Here is a 23,911-nt window from a genome sequence, read left to right as displayed (position 1 = left end):
AAAGAGTCCAATAAGTAGATCAATTAATGATTTTTTAAAAAGTGCTAGTCTCTCTGTCCTGGTAGTTTCAAAAAACCCCACTCCGATTCCTATTTTGAAGCCGCTGGATTTTTTTTGTTTTTGTTTTTTAGACAGAGTCTTGCTCTGTCGCCCAGGCTGGAAGGCAGTGGTGCGATCTTGGCTCACCGCAACCTCCACCTCCCAGGTTCAAGCGATTCTCATGCCTAAGACTCCCGCGTAGCTGGGACTACAGGCCTGTGCCTCCATGCCCGGATAATTTTTTTTTCTTGTTTTGTATTTTTAGTAGAGACGAGGTTTTGCCATGTTGGCCAGGTTGGTCTTGAACTCCTGAGCTCAGGCAATCCGCCCGCCTTGGCCTCCCAAAGTGCTGAGACTACAGGCGTGAGCCACGGCGCCCAGCCAGCTGCTGGATATTTTGATCACTTCAGGTATACTGAGCATGAAATCAGTGCATCTGGCAGTACATAGGAGACTGAAATACTTTTTTTAAAGCTGTTATTCAAACTGAAGGAGTTTTTCCCTGTGATCTATAATCGCCACGTGCCCGTTCTGTATACGGCCATCCTGGGCTTTTTCAATCCCACGTCCACTACCTAAGAGAACACGTCTGCAAGGCTTGGAGTGAGTACGGTACAATCAGCTTCAGATGTTAAGCAAATATTCCAACCTGGAGTAGGAAAATGGAATATGGATGGGGCTTTATGAAGGTGAATGTTCAGGCAAAGGATCTTAGTGGATGAAAGACAGTAAAGATTCCTCCCAACCAAAGACCAAAAACGATACATATGAGCAAAACATCAGGAAGAACACTCCTGTGTGGAAAATATTACACGGAAAACAAAAGAAGAGTCACTTTTTCCCTTTTGGTTTAGCCCGCTCTGTTCCTCAGGTCGACCGTCACCACCTGACACACAGCGACCTGGGAAGGAGGTAAACGCAGACACTGCCCTCGCTGCCCAGGGGAAGCCCAGAAGCGCGCCCAGAGCCAGGCCCCGGGCGGGTGCCACCGAGCGCGGACCTCCCTCGCATCCTAGAGCGGCCGCGCGGGACCCGGCCGGCGGCGCACTTCCGCCAGGGCGCATTGCAGCCCCGCGGACGGTTGGGCCAGGGTGTGGGCCTGCGCCTCCCTCGGCTTCTGGCGCGGGCCTCGAGGGTGAGTGCGGTGGGCATGCCAGAGGGGGGCGGGCGCGCTTCCTCGGGACTCGCCGGCTCGACCAGGCCCGGCCCGGCGCCGGGGACCTAAGCCTGGGGAGCGCCCGGGAGCGAGGACGCGCCTCGTTCACCGCCCCGGGCCGGAGCCTCGGCCGCCCGGCGCCGCCGCCCACCCCGCCTTTTTCGAGGCTAACACGGTCTCATGGGGGAGCCTGAGCTCTCTAGAGGCGGAAATCTGGCCTTTGGCCCTACCTGTACCTCGGCCTCTCACTTTCCGCCTCCCGGCCCCGGTTCTTTCAGCTCTAAGATGGAGGACGGCGGTATCTGCCCTATGCACAACGCAGGGTGATTGCAGGGTTGACACGGCCTGTCTGAAAACGAAGGAGCTCTGGTTCTCAACCCGGCAGCCAGTAGAATCGTTTGGGAAGCCTCCAAATGCTGATGCCCCATCATCACCGGGGAATTGTGATCTGTGGCCAGGACCGAGATCCACGGGCCCAGAGTGAAATGACAGTACTGTGATCACGACTGGAATATGCACTTCGCCGAATGTGGATCACAGTCTTGAGAAAGCAAGCAGCTGGGTTTTGGTTTTTTTTTTTTTTTTTTTTGAGACAGAGTCTTGCTCTGTCGCCCAGGCTGGAGTGCAGTGGCCGGATCTCAGCTCACTGCAAGCTCCGCCTCCCGGGTTCACGCCGCCATTCTCCTGCCTCAGCCTCCCGAGTAGCTGGGACTACAGGCGCCCGCCACCTCGCCCGGCTAGTTTTTTGTATTTTTTAGTAGAGACGGGGTTTCACCGTGTTAGCCAGGATGGTCTCGAACTCCTGACCTTGTGATCCGCCCGTCTCGGCCTCCCAAAGTGCTGGGATTACAGGCTTGAGCCACCGCGCCCGGCCTGTTTTTGTTTTTTGTCCAAGAAGACAGGGACCTAATCTGGTTTGCTCGCATTTAATTCCTAGTGCCTAGAATGGTGCATGTCCCAAAACATGCACCATTGATGAAATAATTTCTAATTATTTCCCGACCTGTTTGGAGGGTTTTCATTATATTTGTTTTAAATTATTATGGAAACCTTCAAGTCATATATGAAAATTGAATAGTGTACTGAACTTCCAATTCATGATCAATCCTGTTTCATCTGTTACCCTCTCCCCCACTGTAGTATTTGAAAGCAAATCTGAAATGTAACATTCCATCTGTTATCTTGTTCATGTTTATAAAACACAATGACACCTTTTAAAACATAAAGCCGTTATCAGTGTGATTAGCACCTCATTTTACCCTCTACTATCCAGTCAGCATTTACATTTTCGTAGTTGTCTTTCTCCTCTTCCCCGGTTTGTCCAAATCAGTATCCAAACAAACTACACACGTTCCATTTGGTTGATGTCTGTTAGATCTCTCTTAATCTTTTCCCCTCTGTGTCTATTTTGTTCCCCGTATTTTACTTGAAGAACAAGTCATTTGTACGGTTCACGTTTTCTACATCCAGGATTTTGCTTTTTCCATCTCCTTTAATAAGCAGATATTTAGACCTGCAGCCTTGTTCAGGTCAGGTTCTATTTTTTGGCAAGCGAGCTTAATGGGGGATTACTGTGTTTTTCACATTGTATCACGCCAGGAGCTAGAGAGCATCTTGCCTCTTTGTGGACCTTTTAGCATCATAGGGTAACAGTTGACCAGGGAATGCCAGCAAATACATACAAAAGAAATGAGACACTATCACCTTTTGGCAACCTCTAATGAAATAATGGATTCTGGCAATGATCACTAGTGTCTGTTAACATCAGAAAGAGAGACAGCTAGACAATGCGTGCTGCCTAATGGGGTGCTTCCATCAGACAGCTCAGCTTTGTCTTATCAAGTATTCTTGGAGTAATGGGGTTGGTGTGTATAGATGAAACATGATTGCCTATGAGTTAACAATTGTTGAAGTTCGATGATGGGTGTGTGGCATTGCATTATGCTAATTTCTACTTCTATATGTGTCTGAAGTTTTTCAGAATAAAACTTCTTTTAAAAAGATTGATTAGTTGGTGAGTTTAGATCAACCTGATCCATCCATTGCAGTTCTCTGTTAGCCTTTTCACTAAGTGGTTCTCAAATCTGACTCCATGTTAGGATCACAGGAGAAGGCTTTTTATTTTTTTTTATTTTTTATTTTTTAATAAACATGTCTCACTTGCAGAATTTCTTATCTAAATGTTCTGGGATGAAGCCCAATTATTGATGTGGTTTTTTGTTTTGTTTGGGACTACAGGTGTATGCCACCATGCCCGGCTAATTTTTTATAGACACAGAGTCTTGCTGTGTTTCCCAGGCTGGTCTTGAACTCCTGGCCTCAAGCTACCCTGCCAAAATGCTGAGTTTACAAGCATGAGCCACCATACCTTCACTGATATGTTTTAAAAGCTCTCCAGGTCATTCTAATATGCCCCCGGGGTTATGTACTACTGATCTAAATCCATTATTAGTTAGGGATGACAAAGTGATTATATTTTATTATTCCTTCTGCAGTTCATTTGCCTTTACAAATGTTAACTTTCTGCATTCTATTTATTCTTACCTATCTTGCAAATCAATAAAGAAGCCTCTGCAAATAAAGCTCCTTTATTATCAGAGGAAGACTTGATCTTGGAGGTGAAAATGTAGAGTAACACATGGAAGGGATATTAGCAATAACCTCAAGGCTATGCTTAAGGTAGAGATGCACTACCTTATGTATGACGGTTGGCGGCAGGAAATATGGGGAGAAGCTGTTTCCCAAAATGGAAAGGAAGACTAGATGGCGTGTAGTTAGAGAAGCATGTTTGGGCGTATGACACATTTCCAAAAAAAAAAAAAATCAGCGTTAAGTAAATATAAATTTTTAAAAAATTAAATAAAATGCCACTTATTAAAACATAATCCAAAGATTTAAAAGAAAAGTTAATCACCCATGCAGCCCCCACCCCATCACTTTAATCACCCCTGAAATAACCCATATTAACAGGATGGTGTGTATCCTCTCCCACATCAGACTTCCTCTGTCTTACATAAATGTAGGGGTTTGGGGTATTGTTATAAAAATGACATCATGCCATAGCCGTCTGTAACTTTGTCATCCCTCCATGACAGTAGTTACAGAAGACTTTATTAGCTGCAGAATAAATAGTTGATAGAATAAACAATAGTACAAATGTACAATAAAATATTCAGCCATTTTCCTATTGACATATTTAGATTGCTTCCATATTTTAGCCAACTTGAGACCACCACAATATGCGTCATTGTACATAGATCTTTATTATTTGGGTAGATTCTGAAAAATGGGAATTGCTGGGTGAAAGCATATAATTATCAACAGCATCATTATTACTGGTAATATATATTGCCAAATTATTCTCCCAAAGCATAATCGCAATTCATAACTTTGTCACCATTAGTTTGTGACAGTACCCATTTACCCTCATCCTGCTTAGCACTGGCTAGCATTGCTCCATTGATACTTGCCTGCCAACTGATGTGTGGTAAATGGTCGCTTTTTTTGTTTGTTGTGAGAGTGTTCTTGTTCTGTCTTGTTCTGTCAGCCAGGCTTGAGTGCAGCAGTGAGATCACAGCTCACTGCAGCCTTAACCTTCCAGGTTCCAATGATCCTCCTGCCTCGGCCTCCTGACAAGCTGGGACTACAAGCACATGCCTCCATGTCCAGCTGATACTTGTTTTTAATTTTTTTGTAGAGACAAGGTCTCACTATGTTGCCTAGGCTGGTCTCAAACTCCTGGGCTCAAGCGATCCACCCACCGCTGCCTCCCAAAATGCTGGGATTACAGGCATGAGCTACTGCACCCAGCCTCTTTTTTCTTTATTTTGCATTCCACTAACTAACTGAAGACTGAACCCTTATCTTTTATTTATTACTGTTAATTTTTTAAATTGATACACGATAGTTGTTTGAACCTTTTTCATGCTTATAGGCCATTTGGATTTCTTCTGTGATTCATATATATGTGTGTGTGTGTGTGTGCGCGCGCATGTGTATGTGTATATATATCCTTTGCCTGGTTTTCTGTTGCACCAGTATTTTTGTATTTTGAATGCATTTGCATAAACTTTTTTTTAGGAGCATTAACCCCCTCTCATAAGGGGGTCCAAACTATTTTTTTCAGGTTTTTTTTCCTTGTCCTTTGACTTTATGAGTCTTGATATGTATAAAAGATTTTATTTAGTTAAAATGTCTGTTTTTAAAATTTCTGGATTTTATGTCTTGCCAATAAGGGCTTCCCATCTCCACAGTTAAAGATGTAAACATTCTCCTGATTCTTTTGAACACGTTATTGGATTTTTTACATTGAAATTTCTTAACTATGTGAAATGTGTTTTTATATACAATGCAACAGTGAGCATCTTGCTTTGCTTTTTTCTGCTAGAACAGCCAATTATGTCAGTCCCATTCATTAAAGAAACCACACTTTTTACACCTTCGTTGTATACTGTATTGATTCCAATAGGTAGTTGGTTTATTTCTGAACTTTCCCTTCCCTTTTATCTCTATTTTTGTGCCAATATTATTCTGTTTTATTTATTTATTTATTTATTTATTGAGACAGAGTCTCACTCTGTCACCCAGGCTAGAGTGCAATTGCACAATCTTGACTCACTACAACTGCTGCCTCCCAGATTCAAGCGATTCTCCTGCCTCAGCCTCCTGAGTAGATGGGATTACAGGTGTGTGCCAGCATGCCCGACTAATTTTTGTATTTTTAGTAGAGACAGGGTTTCACCATCTTGGCCAGGCTGGTCTCAAACTCCTGACCTCAGGTGATCCACCCACCTCAGCCTCCCAAAGTGCTGGGATTACGGGCATGAGCCTCCGTGCCCGGCCTATTCTGTTTTAATTATGTCAGATTGCTGTAGTAAATGTTAATACCTAGAAAGGCAGGTCACTACTCACTGCGTTTTGGAATTTTCTTGTCCCTTCTCAGACATTTATTTTTTCTTCCGTATGATTTTTGGATTGTTTCTGTTCCAAAATAAATCCCACTGGAAATCTGATAGAATTTGCACCAAATATATCTACATTAGCTTAGGAAAGATGAACATCTCTGTGATTTCAAGTCATCCTATCAAGGACGTAATGTGTATCTCTTATTTGTGTGAATCTTTTGGGTGCTGTTCCTTTTCTGCTAACTTTATTTCTGGTAATTTTGTTTTTGCTCTTGGAATGGGTTTCCCCCCCATTTTTGTTTTTATCTTGTTATTGCTAAGACTGAGAAGAGTTATTGAAGTTTTTGTATCTTATATATCCAGCTGTTGGTCAAATTATCTTATAGTAGTTTTTCTTAAGCTTGTTTTCTTCCCTGACATCAATGTGGATAATCTATAATCGGTTATGTATAAATTTCAGTTCATTCTAATTTATTCTGTTTGATATACATCTTCCATCTCATAAGTATGTCAGCGATGTCAGATGCACCTGGAAATAGTGAAAGGAATAGTGCTAGGAGTTGGAATAAACCTGCACATTCAACAGGTTATTGCTGCTCACTTAAAATAGCAGAGTCCCAAGTCCTCGTGAGTCATGGACCATGTCACGTAGGGAGTGAGACATTTGTTCAGCATTATTGTGAAATATCAGCATGACTGGAGAGCATCATAGAGCATTACTGTTATGATTGTTTAGAGAAAGGGCTGATCATTATGGGCATCAGAGACACCATTTGGTAGGCATCATTAAATACCATCTCTTGCCCAGTATCTCAGCTAGAGTTGTTGTTGTTTAGTGTTTATTAGAAGGAATTTTATTTTATAGTTAATAAGTAGAGAGTACAGAGAGTTCCCATATATTCTCTTATCTCTCACCCCTCAGTTTCCCTTGTATTAACATCTTGCATTAATGTGGTACATGTCAGAAGCTTAAGGGCTCATGAAAAAAAAAAAGAAAAATGTGCTACATGTTACAGTTGATGAGCCAATATTGATACACTGTCAACTAAAGTTTACATTGAACTCATTCACTCTAGTGTTGTTCAGTCTGTATACAATTGACCAATGTATAATGATGTATGTCTGTCTTACTATATCATACAGAATCGTTTCACTGCCCTAAACATCCCCTGTGCTCCACTTGTTCATTCTTCCTTCCCTCCCCCTGTATCACTAGCAAGGGCTATTCTTTTTACTGTCTCCATAGTTTTGCCTTTTTGAGAACATCACATAGTTAAAATTCAACTATAGTTTTTAATTGCCTGGGTTTGGTTATTTTTGTTTGTTTGGGTGTGTGAACGATTATACAAGATTTGTTAACTTGTAGTTTTGCCAAGTTATTTAAAATCTTACTGTGGATATGTGTGGAATACTATGAGAGAACAAGAATCCAGACTTCTAAATAACCAAAAAGTAATAATAGTGATAAATATTACAGGAATGTGTTTTTGGTGCAGTGATATGAAATAATCCGCAGATGATCTTTCTGTTGCAGGGTGGAAGATGTCTATGGATGTGACATTTCTGGGGACGGGTGCAGCATATCCATCTCCAACCCGGGGTGCCTCTGCTGTGGTCCTTCGGTGTGAAGGCGAGTGCTGGCTCTTTGACTGTGGGGAGGGAACACAGACACAGCTTATGAAAAGCCAACTTAAAGCAGGTTAGTGTGCCTTCAGCTATCTCATTAAGATTTTTTTGTTGTTCTGCTTCATTTTCTTGGCTCTCCTTGGACATTTTGTTCGGAAACAGCCCTGATGGTTGCATCCCACTTCAATGCTAGATCCTGGTGAGACTTGGAAGGCCAAGTCCACTGGACTTCATTTACTTATTTACCTGCTTTTCATTTATCCTGTGGATGTTGAGAGCAAGGGTTCATGTAGGCTCGGGGTTTGGGAAATGTCATGGGATATACCAGGCATATTAGATGGACACTACTTTAGCAAGGAAGCAGTGTACATACTTACTTCTACCAGGAGATAGTTTTCCTGAGAGGATGCAAAGGGTAGGAAATGTTTGGAGGAGGGAGATGCTCTTTTCCTCTTGACGTTATCAGGGCAAACTTCTCAGAGAAGTTGACTTGTCGGTTGTCAGAGGAGGAGGAGGAATTTCAGGGCTGAGGAGAAGAGGGGCATTTCAGCCAGAGGGAATGGAGTGAGCAGAGGCCAGCACCCGGGAGACAGAGCAGTCCAATGGTGAAAAGCTTCAGCTCAGAGTCAGGCAGACCTGGGTTCTAGTCCTGGCTGTGTGTTGGGCTTGTGACCTTAGCAGACCAGCAAACTTCGACTTTACTTTCCCCATCTTGCAAATGGGGATAAAAAGTCTACTTAGAAAGGGTGTTATGAGAATTACATGTAATCACTTATTCTCTGTGTGGGTGCCTCTTTGTCAGTTAAATCTTAGCTCAAATGCCATCTTCTCAGAGGCTTTACCAGATCCTCCTGTATTAAATAGTTCCTCTCTCACCCCAGTCATTTCTTTACTTTGTCCTATTTTTATTGACTTCTTTGCATTATCAGTATCTGAAATTATGTTATTTAGTTTGTTTCTGTGTTCTTTATCTCCCTATACTGTAAAGTAGGTTCCATGATCATTTATATACCTAGTAGGTGCCTAGCTATATCTCTTCAGCTAGGCATCTTACTAAGTATGTAAATGATTATGGAACTTACTTTACTTTAGTGAATGGATAAGACGTTTAGCAACTTAGAATAGTGCCTCTCACTTATTAGGTCTTGATAAATAGTATTGAAATCATTATTCCTACAACTCATCACAGTACCTGGCACTTGGTGACTAAAGATACTTCTAGTGTTCAAGGATCTCTTGGTCTAGTGATGGAAACTGACATGCAAACGGACAGTAATCAATCATGTAATCTGATAAGTAGAATAATGGAGGTATTTTCTAAGTACTTTGGAACACAAAGTAGGGGGAAGTAACTAACCATTCATTAAGAGAAGGCATCCCAGAGATTGTTAACAGTTGAGCTGGGATCCAAGAGATAAATAGAAGTTTTTCTGAGAGAGTAGAGATGGACATTGAGGGAACAGACAACAAAGTGAGCAACAAGTAAGGAAGTTTCCAGGAAACTGGAAACTTGGGGAGCATTGAGTAGTTGGCTAGGCTAGATGGAACTAAGAATGCTGAAAAGGTGAGGGCTGACTGTGAAGTCCTCTGTAGCATAGTAAGATATTTAGACTTTATTATTTTACTGGGAAAAAGGAACCATTCGTGTTTTTAAGGGGGGAATAATGCGATCTTGTTTGTGTTTTAGGACAGAATTTTCTGATGGCACATGTATTGAGAGAGAGAGAATAGCGTCAGGGAGACCAGTTCCAAGGCAGTTGCAATTCACTTGTATTAATTTATTTTCATACTGCTATGAAGAAATACCAAAGACTGGGTAATTTATTAAAACAACAAAAAAAGAGGTTTAATGGACTCGCAATTCCACATGACTGGGGAGGCCTCACAATCATGGTGGAAGGCGAAGGCAGAGCAAAGCCATGTCTTACATGGTGGAAGGCAAGAGAGCATGTGCAGGGGAACCACCCTTTATCAACTCATCAGATCTCATGAGACTTATTCACTATCATGAGAACAGCATGAGAGAACCTGCCCGCCATGATTCAATTACTTCCCACCAGGTCCCTCCCATGACATGTGGGGATTATGGGAGCTACAATTCAAGGTGAGATTTGGGTGGGACATAGGTAAACCATATCATTCCACCCCTGACCCCTCTAAAACCTTATGTCCTCACATTTCAAAACCAATCATGCCTTTCCAATAGTCCCCCAAAGTCTTAACTCATTTCAGCATTACTTCAAAAGTCCACAGTCCAAAGTCTCATCTAAAACAAGGCAAATCCCTTCTACCTGTGAACCCGTAAAATCAAAAGAAAGTTAGTTACTTCTTAGATACAGTGGGGGTACAGGCATTGGGTAAATATACCCATTCAAAATGGGAGAAATTGGCCAAAACAAAGGGGCTACAGGCCCCATGCAAGTCCAAAATCCAATAGGACAGTCAAATCTTAAAGCTCTGAAATGATCTCCTTTGACTCCATGTCTCATATCCAGGGCATGCTGATGCAAGGGGTAGATTCCCATTATATTGGGCAGTTCCACTCCTGTGGCTTTACAGGGTGCAGCCCACTTCCGGCTGTTTTCATGGGTTGGTGTTGAGTGTCTACAGCTTTTCCATGCACACAGTGCAAGCTGTCAATATATCTGCTATTCTGGGTTCTGAAGGATGGTAGCCCTCTTCTCACAGCTCTACTAAGCAGTGTCCCAGTGGCTATGTGTGGGGTCTCACACCCCATATTTCCTTTCCACACTGCCCTAGTAGAGGTTCTTCATGAGGGCTCCACCCCTGCAGAAGACTTCTGCCTGGACATCCAGGTTTTTCCATACATCCTCTGAAATCTAGAAGGAGGTTTCCAAACCTCAGTTCTTGACATCTGTGCTTCCACTGGCCGAACACCACATCTAAGCTGCCAAGGCTTGGGGTTTGCACTCTCTGAAGCAACAGCCTGAGCTATACCTTGGCCCCTTTAAGCCACACTGGTACGCAGAGCACCAAGTCCTGAGACTGCACAAAGCAGCAAGTCCCTGGGCCCAGGCCAGGAAACCATTTTTCCTTCTAGGCATCTGGGCATGTGATGGGAGGGGCTGCTGGGAAGACCTCTGACATGCCCTGGCAACATTTTCCCCATTGTCTTGGTGATTAACATTTGGCTCCTCATTACTTACACAAATTTCTGCAGCCAGCTTGATTTTCTCCTCAGAAAATGGGATTTTCTTTTCTATCACATCGTCAGGATGCAAATTCTCTGAACTTTTATGCTCTGCTTCCCTTTAAACATAAGTTCCAATTCATATCTTTGTGAATACATAAAAGTGAATGCTTTTAAGAGCACCCAAGTCACTTCTTGAATGCTTTGCTGCTTAGAAATTTCTTCTGCCAGATACCCTAAATCATCTCTCAAGTTCAAAGTTCCACAGATCTCTAGGGCAGTGGCACAATGCTGCCCTCTTTGCTAAAGCATAGCAAGAATAATCTTTGCTTCAGTTCCCAATGAGTTCCTCATCTCCATCTGAGACCAACTCAGTCTGGGCTTTTTGGTCAAAACCATTCAACAGGAAATTCCAAACTTCCACGTCTTCCTGTCTTCTAAGCCCTCCCAAGTCTCTAGGAAGTTCTAAACCTTCCCACATTTTCCTGTCTCCTTCTGAGCACTCCAAACTGTTCCAACCTCTGCCTGCTACCCAGTTCCAAAGTCATTTCCACATTTCCAGGTATCCTTATAGCATTATCCCACTCTACCAATACCAATTTACTGTATCAGGCCATTTTCATACTGCTATGAAGAAATACCCAAGACTAATTTATTAATTTAAAAAAAGAGGTTTAATGGACTCACAATTCCACATAGCTGGGGAGGCCTCACAATCATGGTGGAAGGCAAAGGCAGAGCAAAGGTATGTCTTACATGGTGGCAGGCAAGCAAGCATGTGTAGGGGAACTGCGCTTTATCAAACCATCAGACCTCATGAGACTGATTCACTGTTGTGAGAACAGCATGAGAAAACCTGCCCCCATGATTCATTTGCTTCCCACCAGGTCCCTCCCATGATGTGGCGGACTATGGGAGCTACAATTCAAGATGAGATTTGGGTGGGGACACAGCCAAACCATATCATCACTGTGTGTGTGTGTGTGTGTGTGTGTGTGTGTGTGTGAGAGAGAGAGAGAGAGAAGGAGGATGTTGAAGTATAGAGATGGAGATGAGAGATTCAATTTAAGAGATATTTGTAGAGCCAAGAGGAGGTGGTCACTGAATGTCTAGTGTGTGAGGAAGTAAAGAATTAATACAAGTTACTGATGGTGATGTCCTGGACTTAGAGAAGAAGTCAGGAAAAGAGTTGTAAGAGGAAGGAGCTAATGCATATTGTTTGGGACATGTGGCCTTCAGGTATGTACAGTTGAACCCTAATTATATACTGTCTTGTGTTGAAACTTTGAGATAAGTCAGGTGCTATTCTTTGCTTTACTTGGATTGTACAGAGATTCCTTTCATGAGAACCTTCATGAGAGCCCTCCGGGCAGGCATAGGTCAGAGTAGAGACTTGATAACATTTCAGACAGTAGGAGTTGAGGTGGCAAGGTGTACTAAAATAGAAACAAGAAATTGTTAAGAGTGAGTACCAGAGGTTTGGCTGTGGGAATACATCTTTTTATTTAATACGCGTGTTAGTTATCTGATATTATCTAATAATGCATAACATTATAAATTTAATGGCTTTTTTGCATTTATTATCTCCTAGTTACTGTGGGTTAGGGAGTTCGGGCCTGGCTTAGCTAGGTTTTCTGCCTCAGGGTCTCAGTAGACTGCAGTCTAGGTGTTGGCTGGGGTTACAATTTCATCAGAGGCCCAGCTGGGGAAGATCTCTCAGCTCTTTCAGGTTGTTGGCAGAACCCATACAGTGGTAGGACAGTCTGCCCTGAGCTCTTTGAGTTCTCTGCATTGTGGGTTTCTGCTTCATGGTAGCTTACTTACTTCTTCATAGCCAGCATGGGAGAAGGAGACTCTAGAGTAAGTCTGCTAGCAAGATGGAGTCTTATGTCCCATAATGTAATCACATTGCATTCTTGTGCCATATTCTACTGGTTAGAAGCAAGTCACAAGTCCTGGCCACACTGAAGGAGAGGGGATTATAGGATGTGAACACCAAGGGGTAGGGGCCACAGGGACCACCTAAAATATCCACCACAATTTTACAGTTCCTTTATATATGATTTTTTTTTTTTTTGAGACAGAGTCTTGCTCTGTCACCTAGGCTGGAGTGTAGTGGTGCGATCTTGGCTCACTACAACCTCTGCCTCCTGGGTTCAAGTGATTCTTATGCCTCAGCCTCCTGAGTAGCTGAGATTATAGGCACACACCACCACACCTGGCTTTTTTTTTTTTTTGTATTTTTAGTAGAGATGGGGTTTTGCCATGTTGCCCAGGCTGATGTCAAACTCCTGAGCTCAGGCCATCCGCCCACCTTGTCCTCCCAAAGTGCTAGGATTCAGGTGTGAGCCACTGCGCCCAGTCTATATGGGATTTAAATAAACAGTTGGAGTTGGGCACAGTGGCTCATGCCTGTAATCTCAGCACTTTGGGAGGCCAAGGCAGGAAGATCACTTGAGGCCAGGAGTTTGAGACCAACCTGGGCAACATAAAGAGACTCTGTCTCGGCCGGGCGCGGTGGCTCAAGCCTGTAATCCCAGCACTTTGGGAGGCCGAGACGGGCGGATCACAAGGTCAGGAGATCGAGACCATCCTGGCTAACACGGTGAAACCCCGTCTCTACTAAAAATACAAAAAACTAGCTGGGCGAGGTGGCGGGCGCCTGTAGTCCCAGCCACTCTGGAGGCTGAGGCAGGAGAATGGCGTGAACCCGGGAGGCGGAGCTTGCAGTGAGCTGAGACCCGGCCACTGCACTCCAGCCTGGGCGACAGAGCGAGACTCCGTCTCAAAAAAAAAAAAAAAAAAAAAAGAGACTCTGTTTCTACAAGAAATTAAAAAGCCGGGTGTGGTGGTTTGCACCTGTGGTCCCAGCAGGAGGCTGAGGCGGGAGGATCATTTGAGCCCAGAAGGTCAAAGCTGCAATGAGCCATGATTGAGCCACTGCACTCCAGCCTGGTGACAGAGCAAGATCCTGTCTCAACAAATAAGTAAATAAGCATGAATGCATGCATTCATACATATAGTTGGTAAATCTAATCCTGGCCACAAAAACCCAAACAAACAAACAAACAAACAAAAAACCCCAAAAGCCCAAAGGAGCCTTTAGTTTACTACATTTCTATAGGCTTAGAAAAAAAATTTCTGAGGCCAGGAGTGGTGGCCCACATCTGTAATCCCAGCACTTTGGGAGGCCAAAGCAGGTGGATCACGAGCGAGGTCAGGAGTTTGAGACCAGCCTGGCCAACAAGGTGAAACCACATCTCTACTGAAAATATAAAAATTGGCAGCGTGTGGTGGCAGGTGCCTGTAATCCCAGCTACTTGGGAGGCTGAGGCAGGAGAATTGCTTGAACCTGGGAGGCGGAAGTTGTGGTGAGCCGAGATCACGCCACTGCACTCCAGCCTGGGCAACAGAGCGAGACTCCATCTCAAAAGAAAAAAAAAGAAAAATTTCTGGCCTTAGAGAGGAAGGTGAGATAGTAATCCCAGAGCATTAACTGTGACTCTCTAGTACTTCATTCAGATGCCCCCAGTCTCAAACTGGAATGAAGCACCCTCAGTACATACTAATTTCTCTCCATAACCTATTATGGACCTATCATTAGGTCCTATCATTAGGTCCATAATAGGTTGAAACCCTTTCAGCTTGTACTACCTCCAGGGATAATAAGTTTTGAATACAATTGCAGTTTTGTTACATGGATATATTACATAGTGGTGAAGTCTGGGATTTAGTGTACCCATCACCAAATAATGTACATTGCACCCATCAGGTAACTAATCATCCCTCATCCTCCAGCCACCCTTCCACTCCTCCAAGTCTTCCATGTATATTATTCTATACCCTATACTCATGTGTACATATGAAATGATTATTAAAAGTATTATAGGCCAGGCGCGGTGGCTCACGCCTGTAATCCTAGCACTTTGGGAGGCCAAGGTAAGCGTATATCACCTGAGGTCAGGAGTTTGAGGTGACCTCCTCGAACATGGTGAAACACCGTCTCTACTAAAAATATAAAAATTAGCCGAGCATGGTGGCGGACGCCTGTAATCCCAGCTACTCAGGAGGCTGAGGCAGGAGAATCACCAGAGCCTGGGAGTTGGAGGTTGCAGTGAGTAGAGATCGAGCCACTGCACTCCTGCCTGGGTGACAGAGCAAGACTCTGTCTCAAAAAAAAAAAAAAAGAAAAGAAAAGAAAAGAAAAAGTACTGTAAGAGCATGATTTTTTAAAGGATATAAAAAGTATAAATGCTTATTGTAAAAACTCAAAGAAAACAGAAAAGTGTAAATAAGAAAAGTCCGAGTCCCCCCCATAGGTGAATTTCCTATGTATATAGATATGGTGACAGTACGGAGTGTGTGTGTGAGTGTGTGTATAGTTCTGCATACATAGAATTATACTGCTCTTGGCATAACCTGCTTTTTTTTTCAACTGAACAATGTATACAAACCATATATTGCAGCTTTTCCAAATCCAGTAAATATACCTATGTCTTCATTTTTAGAGAATGTTCAGTATTCCACTCCTCTGTGGATGACATATTCCCCCATAACTTCCTTGTTTCCAAGGGAAAGGGAACTCAGGCATTTTTGTGTCTTCATTTGAGAGCTTCCTCATACCTTTGATAATTGTGGTTGCCATTCCTTCTCCCTTTGAAATCAGGTTTCTTGAAAAATGAAGTGTTGTCTCCCTGAAACTATGATAACTGTAAGAAGCAGTTTTTTACTTAATTTGCCTCACTTCGGGTTCACAGGTTGTTTTGGTGTTCAGTTTGGCTTTGTTTTAGAGTAGATAGGGAAGGGCCCAGAAAGTCAGATGCTGGCAGTTTTTAGGCCACTGGGGGATCTGGACTCAGTGACTGCTGTAGTTCCTTTTTTTTTTTTTTTGAGATGGAGTTTAGCTCTTATTGCCTAGGCTGGAGTGCAATGGCGTGATCTCGGCTCACCACAACCTCCACCTCCTGGGTTCAAGCGATTCTCCTGCCTCAGCCACCCAAGTAGCTGGGATTACAGGCATGCGCCATCACACCCAGCTAATTGTGTATTTTTGGTAGAGACAGGGTTTCTCCATGTTGATCAGGCTGATCCGCGTGATCAAACTCCCGACCTCAGGTGATCCGCCCACCTTGGCCTCCCAAAGTGTGATTACAGGCATGAGCCACTGCGCCTGGCCCTATTGCTGTAGTTATTTTGTCTGCAGAGTCCTCAGGTCACGCATGGAGGTGGCTTGGCAATCTGGACAGGGAGACGGGGGAAATGAGGGATTCAGGCAGTAAAAAAAAAAACAGCAAAAAGGAGCATATTGAGGAAACTTCTAGCGAGTCTCCTGGGGATTCACAAGTTCCACAATCAGCCTGTGCCAATCTATTGTTCTCTCTGTTGCTGGGGCCTGAGCTTGATGTTGTAATTCTGGGAAGACTTCCTTGGAGAACACTTGATATTATGGAACAAATCACATTATAGTAAACTATTCCTGTTCTTTTATGGTATCAGTAAACTGTTTCTGTACTTTTATAGCATCAAATATTTAAAATAGGTGGGCCTTGGGCAAAGCACCAGAAGCCTCTTTTGTACTAGAAATGTGTAAATTGTGGTTGTTACTTTTGAAATGCCATGTGGTGCATCTCAGAAAATGCTGATATGGCATCCTGCCACATTCCAGCAATAAATTCGGTTTACCATTGGCTAAACCAAGTTATAACCTAAGCCCATATGCACTGAAAAAACTGTTGTGTTAGTTCAGACTGAAAGGAAGAATGGACCCAAGTACCCTTATATAATCGGCCCTCCTGCATTCTGGCATCTATTGCCCATCTTCCTTCTCAGTTCCTCACCTTGTTCCTCTCCTACCTCCATTCTCCCTCCTCCTTTTCCCCTCCCTTCCTCACCCTCTTTCCTTTTTCTCCATCTTCTTCAACCTCACCCAGACAAGCAGGCTGTGACCTGATTGGTTAATCCCTGTCCAGCATAGGGAGTCCTTAAAAGGCAATTTTGGGTTCAGGCACTGGTCCAGTCAGTTGGAGCCAGTGGAACATTTTGTTTTCCTGGAATACATGTTTGCTTTTCTCAGAGGGAGCAGTAGGGAGCAATGTAATTGCTAGATGTTTTTGATACTTGAGACCTATCTATTTAATAGTTAAGTGAATTATTTTGGTGCACTTATATATTTTACTTGTTTTTTTATGTGGCAGAAAATGTATGAAAATACTCTGAGAGCTGTAAAACTATGTAATATGAAGATGTTTTATGAAAAATGTTATATCTTACTGAAACCATCTAGCGGGTCTAGGCACAGTAATCCCAGCACTTTGGGAGGCCAAGATGGGAGAATTGCTTAAGGCCAGGAGTTTGAGACCAGCCTGGGCAACGTAGCAAGACCCCATCTCTACAAAATTAAAAAAAAAGAAAAAGCCAGACATAGTGGTAGGCTCCTGTAGTCCTAGCTGCTTGGGAGGCTGAGGCAGTAGGATCACTTGAGCCCAGGAGGTCAAGCTGCAGTGAGCTATGATCACACCACTACACTCCAGCCTGGATGACAGAGCAAGACCTGTCTCTTTAAAAAAACTATTAAAAACAAACAAACAAACAAACAAACAAAAAACCATCTGATGAAATAAAGCCTGTCTTTCTTGTTTTTGGAATCATGTAGCAAAATGTAAATGAATAAGTTTATGATGGTAAGTAGAACTTTTAAATTCAATTTACTATTTTTAATGGAAAGTGTTAGGCTTGTTTCAAAGAGCTTTGTATGGGTTTTTAGTTAATGAAAAATTTCCAAATGTATTTCTCTATCTCCATCAAAAGGGAGAATTACCAAGATCTTCATCACACATCTTCATGGAGACCATTTCTTTGGCCTTCCTGGGCTCCTCTGCACAATCAGCCTGCAGAGTGGCTCCATGGTGTCCAGACAGCCTATTGAAATCTATGGCCCTGTAGGGCTTCGGGACTTTATCTGGCGAACCATGGAACTCTCTCACACGGAGCTGGTCTTCCGTTATGTGGTTCATGAACTGGTTCCTACAGCGGATCAATGTCCTGCAGAAGAATTAAAAGAATTTGCACATGTGAATAGAGCAGGCAGTCCTCCCAAAGAGGAACAAGGAAGAACTATCCTATTAGACTCAGAAGAAAACTCGTACCTTCTGTTTGATGATGAACAGTTTGTTGTAAAAGCATTTCGCCTCTTTCACAGAATTCCCTCATTTGGGTTTTCAGTCGTGGAAAAGAAACGCCCAGGTAAACTCAATGCACAGAAGCTAAAAGACCTTGGTAAGTGTCTTTTTTTTGTTTTTATGCTTTTCCCCCACTTCTTATCAATAGGGCTCCTATTAACTGAAGCTATAAGAAGTGTCATAGTAAGGCCAGGAGTGGTGGCTCATGCCTGTAATCCTAGCACTTTGGGAAGCCGAGGCGGGCGGATCACTTGAGTTCAGGAGTTCAAGACCAGCCTTGGCAACATGACGAAACCCCATCTCTACTAAAAATACAAAAATTAACTGGGCGTGGTGGCATGCGCCTGTAGTCCCAGCTACTTGGGGGGCTGAAGCAGGAGGATCACTTGAACCCGGGAGGTCAAGGCTGCAGTGAGCCAAGATGGAGCTACTATACTCCAGCTTGGGTGACAAAGTGAGACTCTGTCTCAAGAAAAAAAAAAAAAAAGTGTCATAGTAAACTTCCACTCCTCTATCCCAGGCCTAAAACTGACATTTTTTCCACTTAGTCCCTTTGCCCAAAGTTTGCTTATTAAGGAAAATCCATGGGACCAAAAAATGCTATTTAGAACAAAAGCCAAGTATACATTTGAATCCTGTCTTCAGCTTCCTGGATCCACATTCTTTCTTATACTATCTTGGTTGGCAAGGTGATTTGGGTGATAGTGGTGGTGGCTTTAGGTCCAGGCTTTATTTTTTCACGTCTTCCCATTGATATGTGTTTTTGATGACATCTTTGGTCTGAGAATTTTTGCCATTGATCTTAACCTTATAACTGCAACCATGTGCTTTCAGAGTTTCCTTCTCTATCTACTTTGCTTACTAATTTAACCTTCATTAAATTAATTTGGTATTCAAAACCCTGTGCCTCAACCAGTTTGATATACCAGGGTTCATTACAGTGGAAAGCAAGCATGCAGAGGTGGGCTTGGGGCCCATCTAAGTCTTCACACCTCCTCCATGCTAAGCCAGTATGCATGAGGGGATCTTCAGCACCTCTTGCGAGGTAGAGTGCAGGTACATTATATCTCCAGTGTCACTGCCTTCATGGGCATGGTGTGGCAGTGCCTGTAAAAAGCACGGTGGCATTTTGTGTGTGCTTGTTTTTTTATTTATGCGATCTCTTCCTCAACTAAAACAAAATGCTAGATAATGACGAAAAGTGACTTAGGTTAATGGTATTTTTATTACCTGAAAGCCTGTAGAAATACTATTATATTTGGAAACTTTAAACATGATCTGTGTTGGAATTGGTGGTCATGTTATACTAGTTTGTAAGTATTGTCCATAGTGATGATCAGGTCTTATTTTAAATTAGTATGAGATTTAAGCCCACTTTGATTAAGTGTGGAACTGCCCGTCTACCAAGAAGATTAATAATGTACAATTGCCTGAAAAAATGCTCCTTGATCTTGTAATACAAGCAATCTTCACTAACAATTTTTTTATTAAGTTACTTTTAGGTACTTGTTTTGACGAGGTGTTGATTATATCGTGTTTTTGTTTGTTTGTTTGTTTGTTTGTTTGTTTTTGAGGCAGTCTTACTCTGTTGTCCAGGCTGGAGTGCAGTGGTGTGATCTCAGCTCGCTCACTGCAACTTCTGCCCCCTGGGTTAAAGCAATTCTCGTGCCTTGGCCTCCCATGTAGCTGGGACTACAGGTGTGCACCACTACGCCTGGCTAATTTTTTGTATTTTTAGTAGAGGCAAGGTCTCGCCATGTGGCCAGGCTGGTCTCGAACTCCTGAGCTCAAGTGATCTGCCTGCCTTGGCCTCACAAAGTGCTAGGATTACAGGCATGAGCCACTGCGCCCAGCCTGATTATATCATTATTTAAATGCACTCTCAAATTTTACCCAAAAGTGAGCTTATTAAATAAAGCACTCTCAAAAACTGTTGTTTCCTTGCACGACAGAGAATCAAGGATGTTATAGTGACTACAATAAGGTCCTAGTGATACTTAGGAGACTAAAACTTGTCTGACATGTATGCATGGGAAATGTTTTAAGTACTAAGGCATTGCTAATATCAATCAACACTGAAACTTTAAAAATGTATAAATAATTCCAGTTTTCCACAAGTAGTAAAACATTTATAACAATTATGGATGCCTTTTCCATTAGCTATTTGCAATGCTGTTAAAATAGACTCTTGAAAAGTCATAAATTCCATTCCTATAATGTAATGTTATCTGCCTTCATCATTAGGTGTTCCACCAGGTCCTGCCTATGGGAAGCTGAAAAATGGAATTTCTGTTGTTCTGGAAAATGGGGTTACAATTTCTCCCCAAGATGTCTTAAAAAAGCCTATTGTTGGAAGAAAAATCTGCATATTGGGTGACTGCTCTGGGGTTGTGGGTGATGGAGGAGTAAAGCTGTGTTTTGAAGCAGACCTGTTGATCCACGAAGCGACCCTGGATGATGCCCAGATGGACAAAGCAAAGGAGCACGGCCACAGCACACCACAGATGGCAGCCACATTTGCAAAGTTGTGCCGTGCAAAGAGGCTGGTTCTGACTCACTTCAGTCAGAGGTACAAACCAGTTGCCTTGGCCAGAGAAGGAGAAACAGATGGCATTGCAGAACTAAAAAAGCAAGCTGAATCAGTGTTAGATCTCCAAGAAGTGACTCTAGCAGAAGATTTTATGGTGATAAGCATTCCAATCAAGAAATGAAACCAGTGTTCCTGGGTGCATACTGACATGTCTGTGAATATGTTACTGAACCTACAGTCCAGTTTTTTATTTCTTGTTTTAGTCTGAGATTATTTGGGCCTTAATAATCCTAAAAAGAATGGAGCTGCATTGATGAATTGGCTCAGTATTTAAAGGGAGCAAGCTTTTTGATAGTAAATCTTTTTAAGAGAAAAAAAACCCCAGCATCCTTTTTAAAGTCCAGATTTGACAAAATGATAGACTATTCAGGTATACGTCTCATTTTGTGCTGCTACCACAGATAGCCAATATTCCATGCAGTCCTGGGTTTAGCTTCTGCCCAGCTTTATTGCTGCTATTGGCAAAGAGCACAGGACTCAGCCCTCGTGGCTACAAATGGTATTTTGGCAGTTTGTATTGAATCTGTTTGTGTTATTAACAGAATAAGGAGAAATGTCATGAAACGCTGGACACGCAGGATTGACGATAGCATGACCATAGCTTTGCTGGAATACTGAATGCAGGGTTTGGCTAGGTGTTTATTTTCACATTTTATTGAACTTTCTGTTTGACTCTTAACCCATAGTTCTCAGCTTGGGTGACACTGCTCCTCTGGAAGCAGGTTTGAAATTATGGGGATGTTTTCTTGTCACAGTGACTGAGTATGGTGGGGGTGGGTGGTGGTGGTGGTGGTGGTGGTGGTGGTAGTGGTGGTAATGGTGGTACTACTGCTACTGGTATTTAGTCAGCAGGGATCAGGGATGCTAGATGTCCTGCAAAGTTTTGGTCAGTAATGTACAATAAAGAATCATCTCACCCCAAAATGCAAATTGCAGACCCATTGAGATACGCAGCAAGTTAAAGTTTATACTCTTGATGTGAATATAGTTTACCAAAATTAGTGACATAATGAGTCAAATTACTAGGTAAGTCAAATCCAAAAGAGTGAATATGTTAGAATTGCAATGTCATACCAAATAACATTCAAAAGAAATGAGCCATCAAGTGAAGCTTATGAACCTGGAGGTAAAAAATGCTTATCTATTAAACTAAGGTTTCATTTATGTGTCCCTATTAATAAACATTATTTGCCCAACAATGTTTCTTAAAACATGCTCCATGGCTAGTCTTGAGTGCTGATTCACTCAAAGGGGCTCCTCAGTCAAATCAATTCGGGAAACACTTTATTGCTGTCTGTCCTTCTAGGAGTGGTGTAGTGCCCATCAACATATTAGAAACAGTATTGCTTCAAATGATCGTAAACCAGTGTTGGATGCCAGAAAGACCTGATCCTACAGTCCCGTTCTGTGACTTATGGTGGTACCTCTGTGTGGTCTGGAGCAGGTAACTCACTCTCCGAGTTTCTTCAGCTTGTTCATTTCAAAAATGGGAAAAACAGTAAGACCCATGTCATAGATTGTTAAACGACAACATATATAAGGGGCATAGCACATTGCTTAAATGTGTTGAGAAATCCTGCAGTACAGAGGCCTGTCAGCTCTATTGAACCCCTTTCTCAGTCCTGTTTCACCAGGTACTACCAATTAACATCTCAGGAACCTGGAGAGCTTTACGGCACACATATTTAGAAACACTGTTGTAGTACTTACTGTTTGATTCCTCTGGGTTCTGGGGCTTCTCTGGCCAAAATTTTTGACTCCTGGCTAGTTGTGGAGACTCCAAAGTGGTGATGATTGGCTGGGGGCAGTGGTTCGTGCCTGTAATCCCAGCACTCGGAGGCAGGCGGATTGCTTGAGCCCAGGAGTTGCAGACCAGCCTGCGCAAATGATGAAACCCCATCATTACAAAAAATACAAAACTTAGCCAGGCATGGTGGTGTGCCTGTGGTCCCAGCTACTCAGGAGGCCAAGGTGGGAGCCTGGGGAGGTTGAGGCTGCAGTAAGCCATGATCGTGCTGTCGCAGTAAGCCATGATCATGCTATCGTACTCCAGCCTGAGCAACAGAGCAAGACCCTCTCTCAAAAAAGAAAAGAAAAGAAAAAAGCAATGATCAAGATAGGTCTGGTTACTTAAGATATGATCATCCTGATGTAGTCTCTAGAATGGTCTGTCTTACTGTAGACTCTGCCCCCAGAAAATGCCAAATTTTGATCATGCATAAAGCATGTCATGGTTTCTAAATTCAATTCAAATAAGCATTAGACATTTAATATGTACCCAAACTTGTGCAAGAGGCTAGGACTAGAATGGCTCTAGGACTAGAATGGCTTAGATGAGTGTATCTAATGCATGAAGCCCCTGAAGATAGAGATTATGTCTTAGTCACCGCCACATCCTTAGAAATGCCTACCTAGAGCTGAGTGCAGTGGTGTGTGCCTGTAGTCGCAGCTACTCAGGAGGCTGAGGTGGGCGGATCACTTGAGCCTAGGGGTTTAAGTCCGTAGCGATATGGCAAGACTCCATCTTGGCTGGGAGCAGTGGCTCACACCTGTAATCCCAACACTTAGGGAGGCCGAGGTGGATGGATTGCTTGAGGCCAGGAGTTTGAGACCAGCCTGGGCAACATGGCTAAACCCCGTCTCTACTAAAATTACAGAAATTAGCTGGGCATGGTGGTGCACATCTGTAATCCCAGCTACTCGGGAGGCGGAGGCACGAGAATTGCTTGAACCCGGGAAGTGGAGGTTGCAGTGAGCTGAAATCATGTCACTGCACTCCACCCCCTGCCAAAAAGAAAAAAAAGAAATGCCTACTTATAGTAAGTACTCAGAAATGCTTTAAGTTCAGTAATGAAACTAGCCCATTTCATTGCAGAACTTACCAGAAAGAATTTAAACCACCGGTTTGGTGGTGCCTCATTCACTGAGTACTAAATAAGTGCCAGACTTTATTGTATTGGTAGTACATAAATGAATAGACAAGTGGCAAAATTCCAGCCCTAAGCGCACAGCCTAGTGAAAGAGACCAGTAGATAAAAGTAAATCTGTAGTTGCTTCACATGTTCTAATCTTGTAGCCTGGGCACTCGGATTTTGCTGTTCCTGAGCATTACTTGGTAGCTGACTTGAGCCATGCCCTTAGAATCAGGCTCTATAAATACGTATGGGCTAAGCCCTCAGAGGCCATGGGAATGTGGAAACGATATGTTGGGTCAAGTGTAGAGTATCAGTCCATGATGATAACTTTTTCTAGACCCTCTTCTGGGCT

The 23,911-nt window shown here is 43.0% G+C and overlaps 2 protein-coding genes across 2 annotated transcripts in view; one reads left to right on the top strand and one right to left on the bottom strand.

The window, feature by feature from the left end:
- Nucleotides 1–1,078: 1,078 nt before the first annotated feature.
- LOC105489416 (elaC ribonuclease Z 1) lies at nucleotides 1,079–23,455 on the top strand. The gene is made up of 4 exons (XM_011754236.3): nucleotides 1,079–1,174; nucleotides 7,634–7,798; nucleotides 17,684–18,151; nucleotides 20,299–23,455. The coding sequence occupies exons 2-4, from the start codon at nucleotides 7,642–7,644 to the stop codon at nucleotides 20,763–20,765; spliced, it is 1,092 nt and encodes a 363-aa protein (XP_011752538.2). The 5' UTR covers nucleotides 1,079–1,174; nucleotides 7,634–7,641; the 3' UTR covers nucleotides 20,766–23,455.
- LOC105489435 (uncharacterized) overlaps nucleotides 21,416–23,911 on the bottom strand; it is a 45,458-nt gene continuing 42,962 nt past the window's right edge. The window contains exon 2 of the mRNA XM_071085360.1: nucleotides 21,416–22,521. The gene's annotated coding sequence lies outside the window, so the exon portion shown is untranslated. The remainder of the gene's footprint in view (nucleotides 22,522–23,911) is intronic.

This window comes from Macaca nemestrina, chromosome 19 (genome assembly GCF_043159975.1).
Source record: "Macaca nemestrina isolate mMacNem1 chromosome 19, mMacNem.hap1, whole genome shotgun sequence".
NCBI lineage: Eukaryota > Metazoa > Chordata > Mammalia > Primates > Cercopithecidae > Macaca > Macaca nemestrina.
Note: the sequence above shows the minus strand (reverse complement) of the source record. Positions and strands in the feature narration are given on the sequence as shown.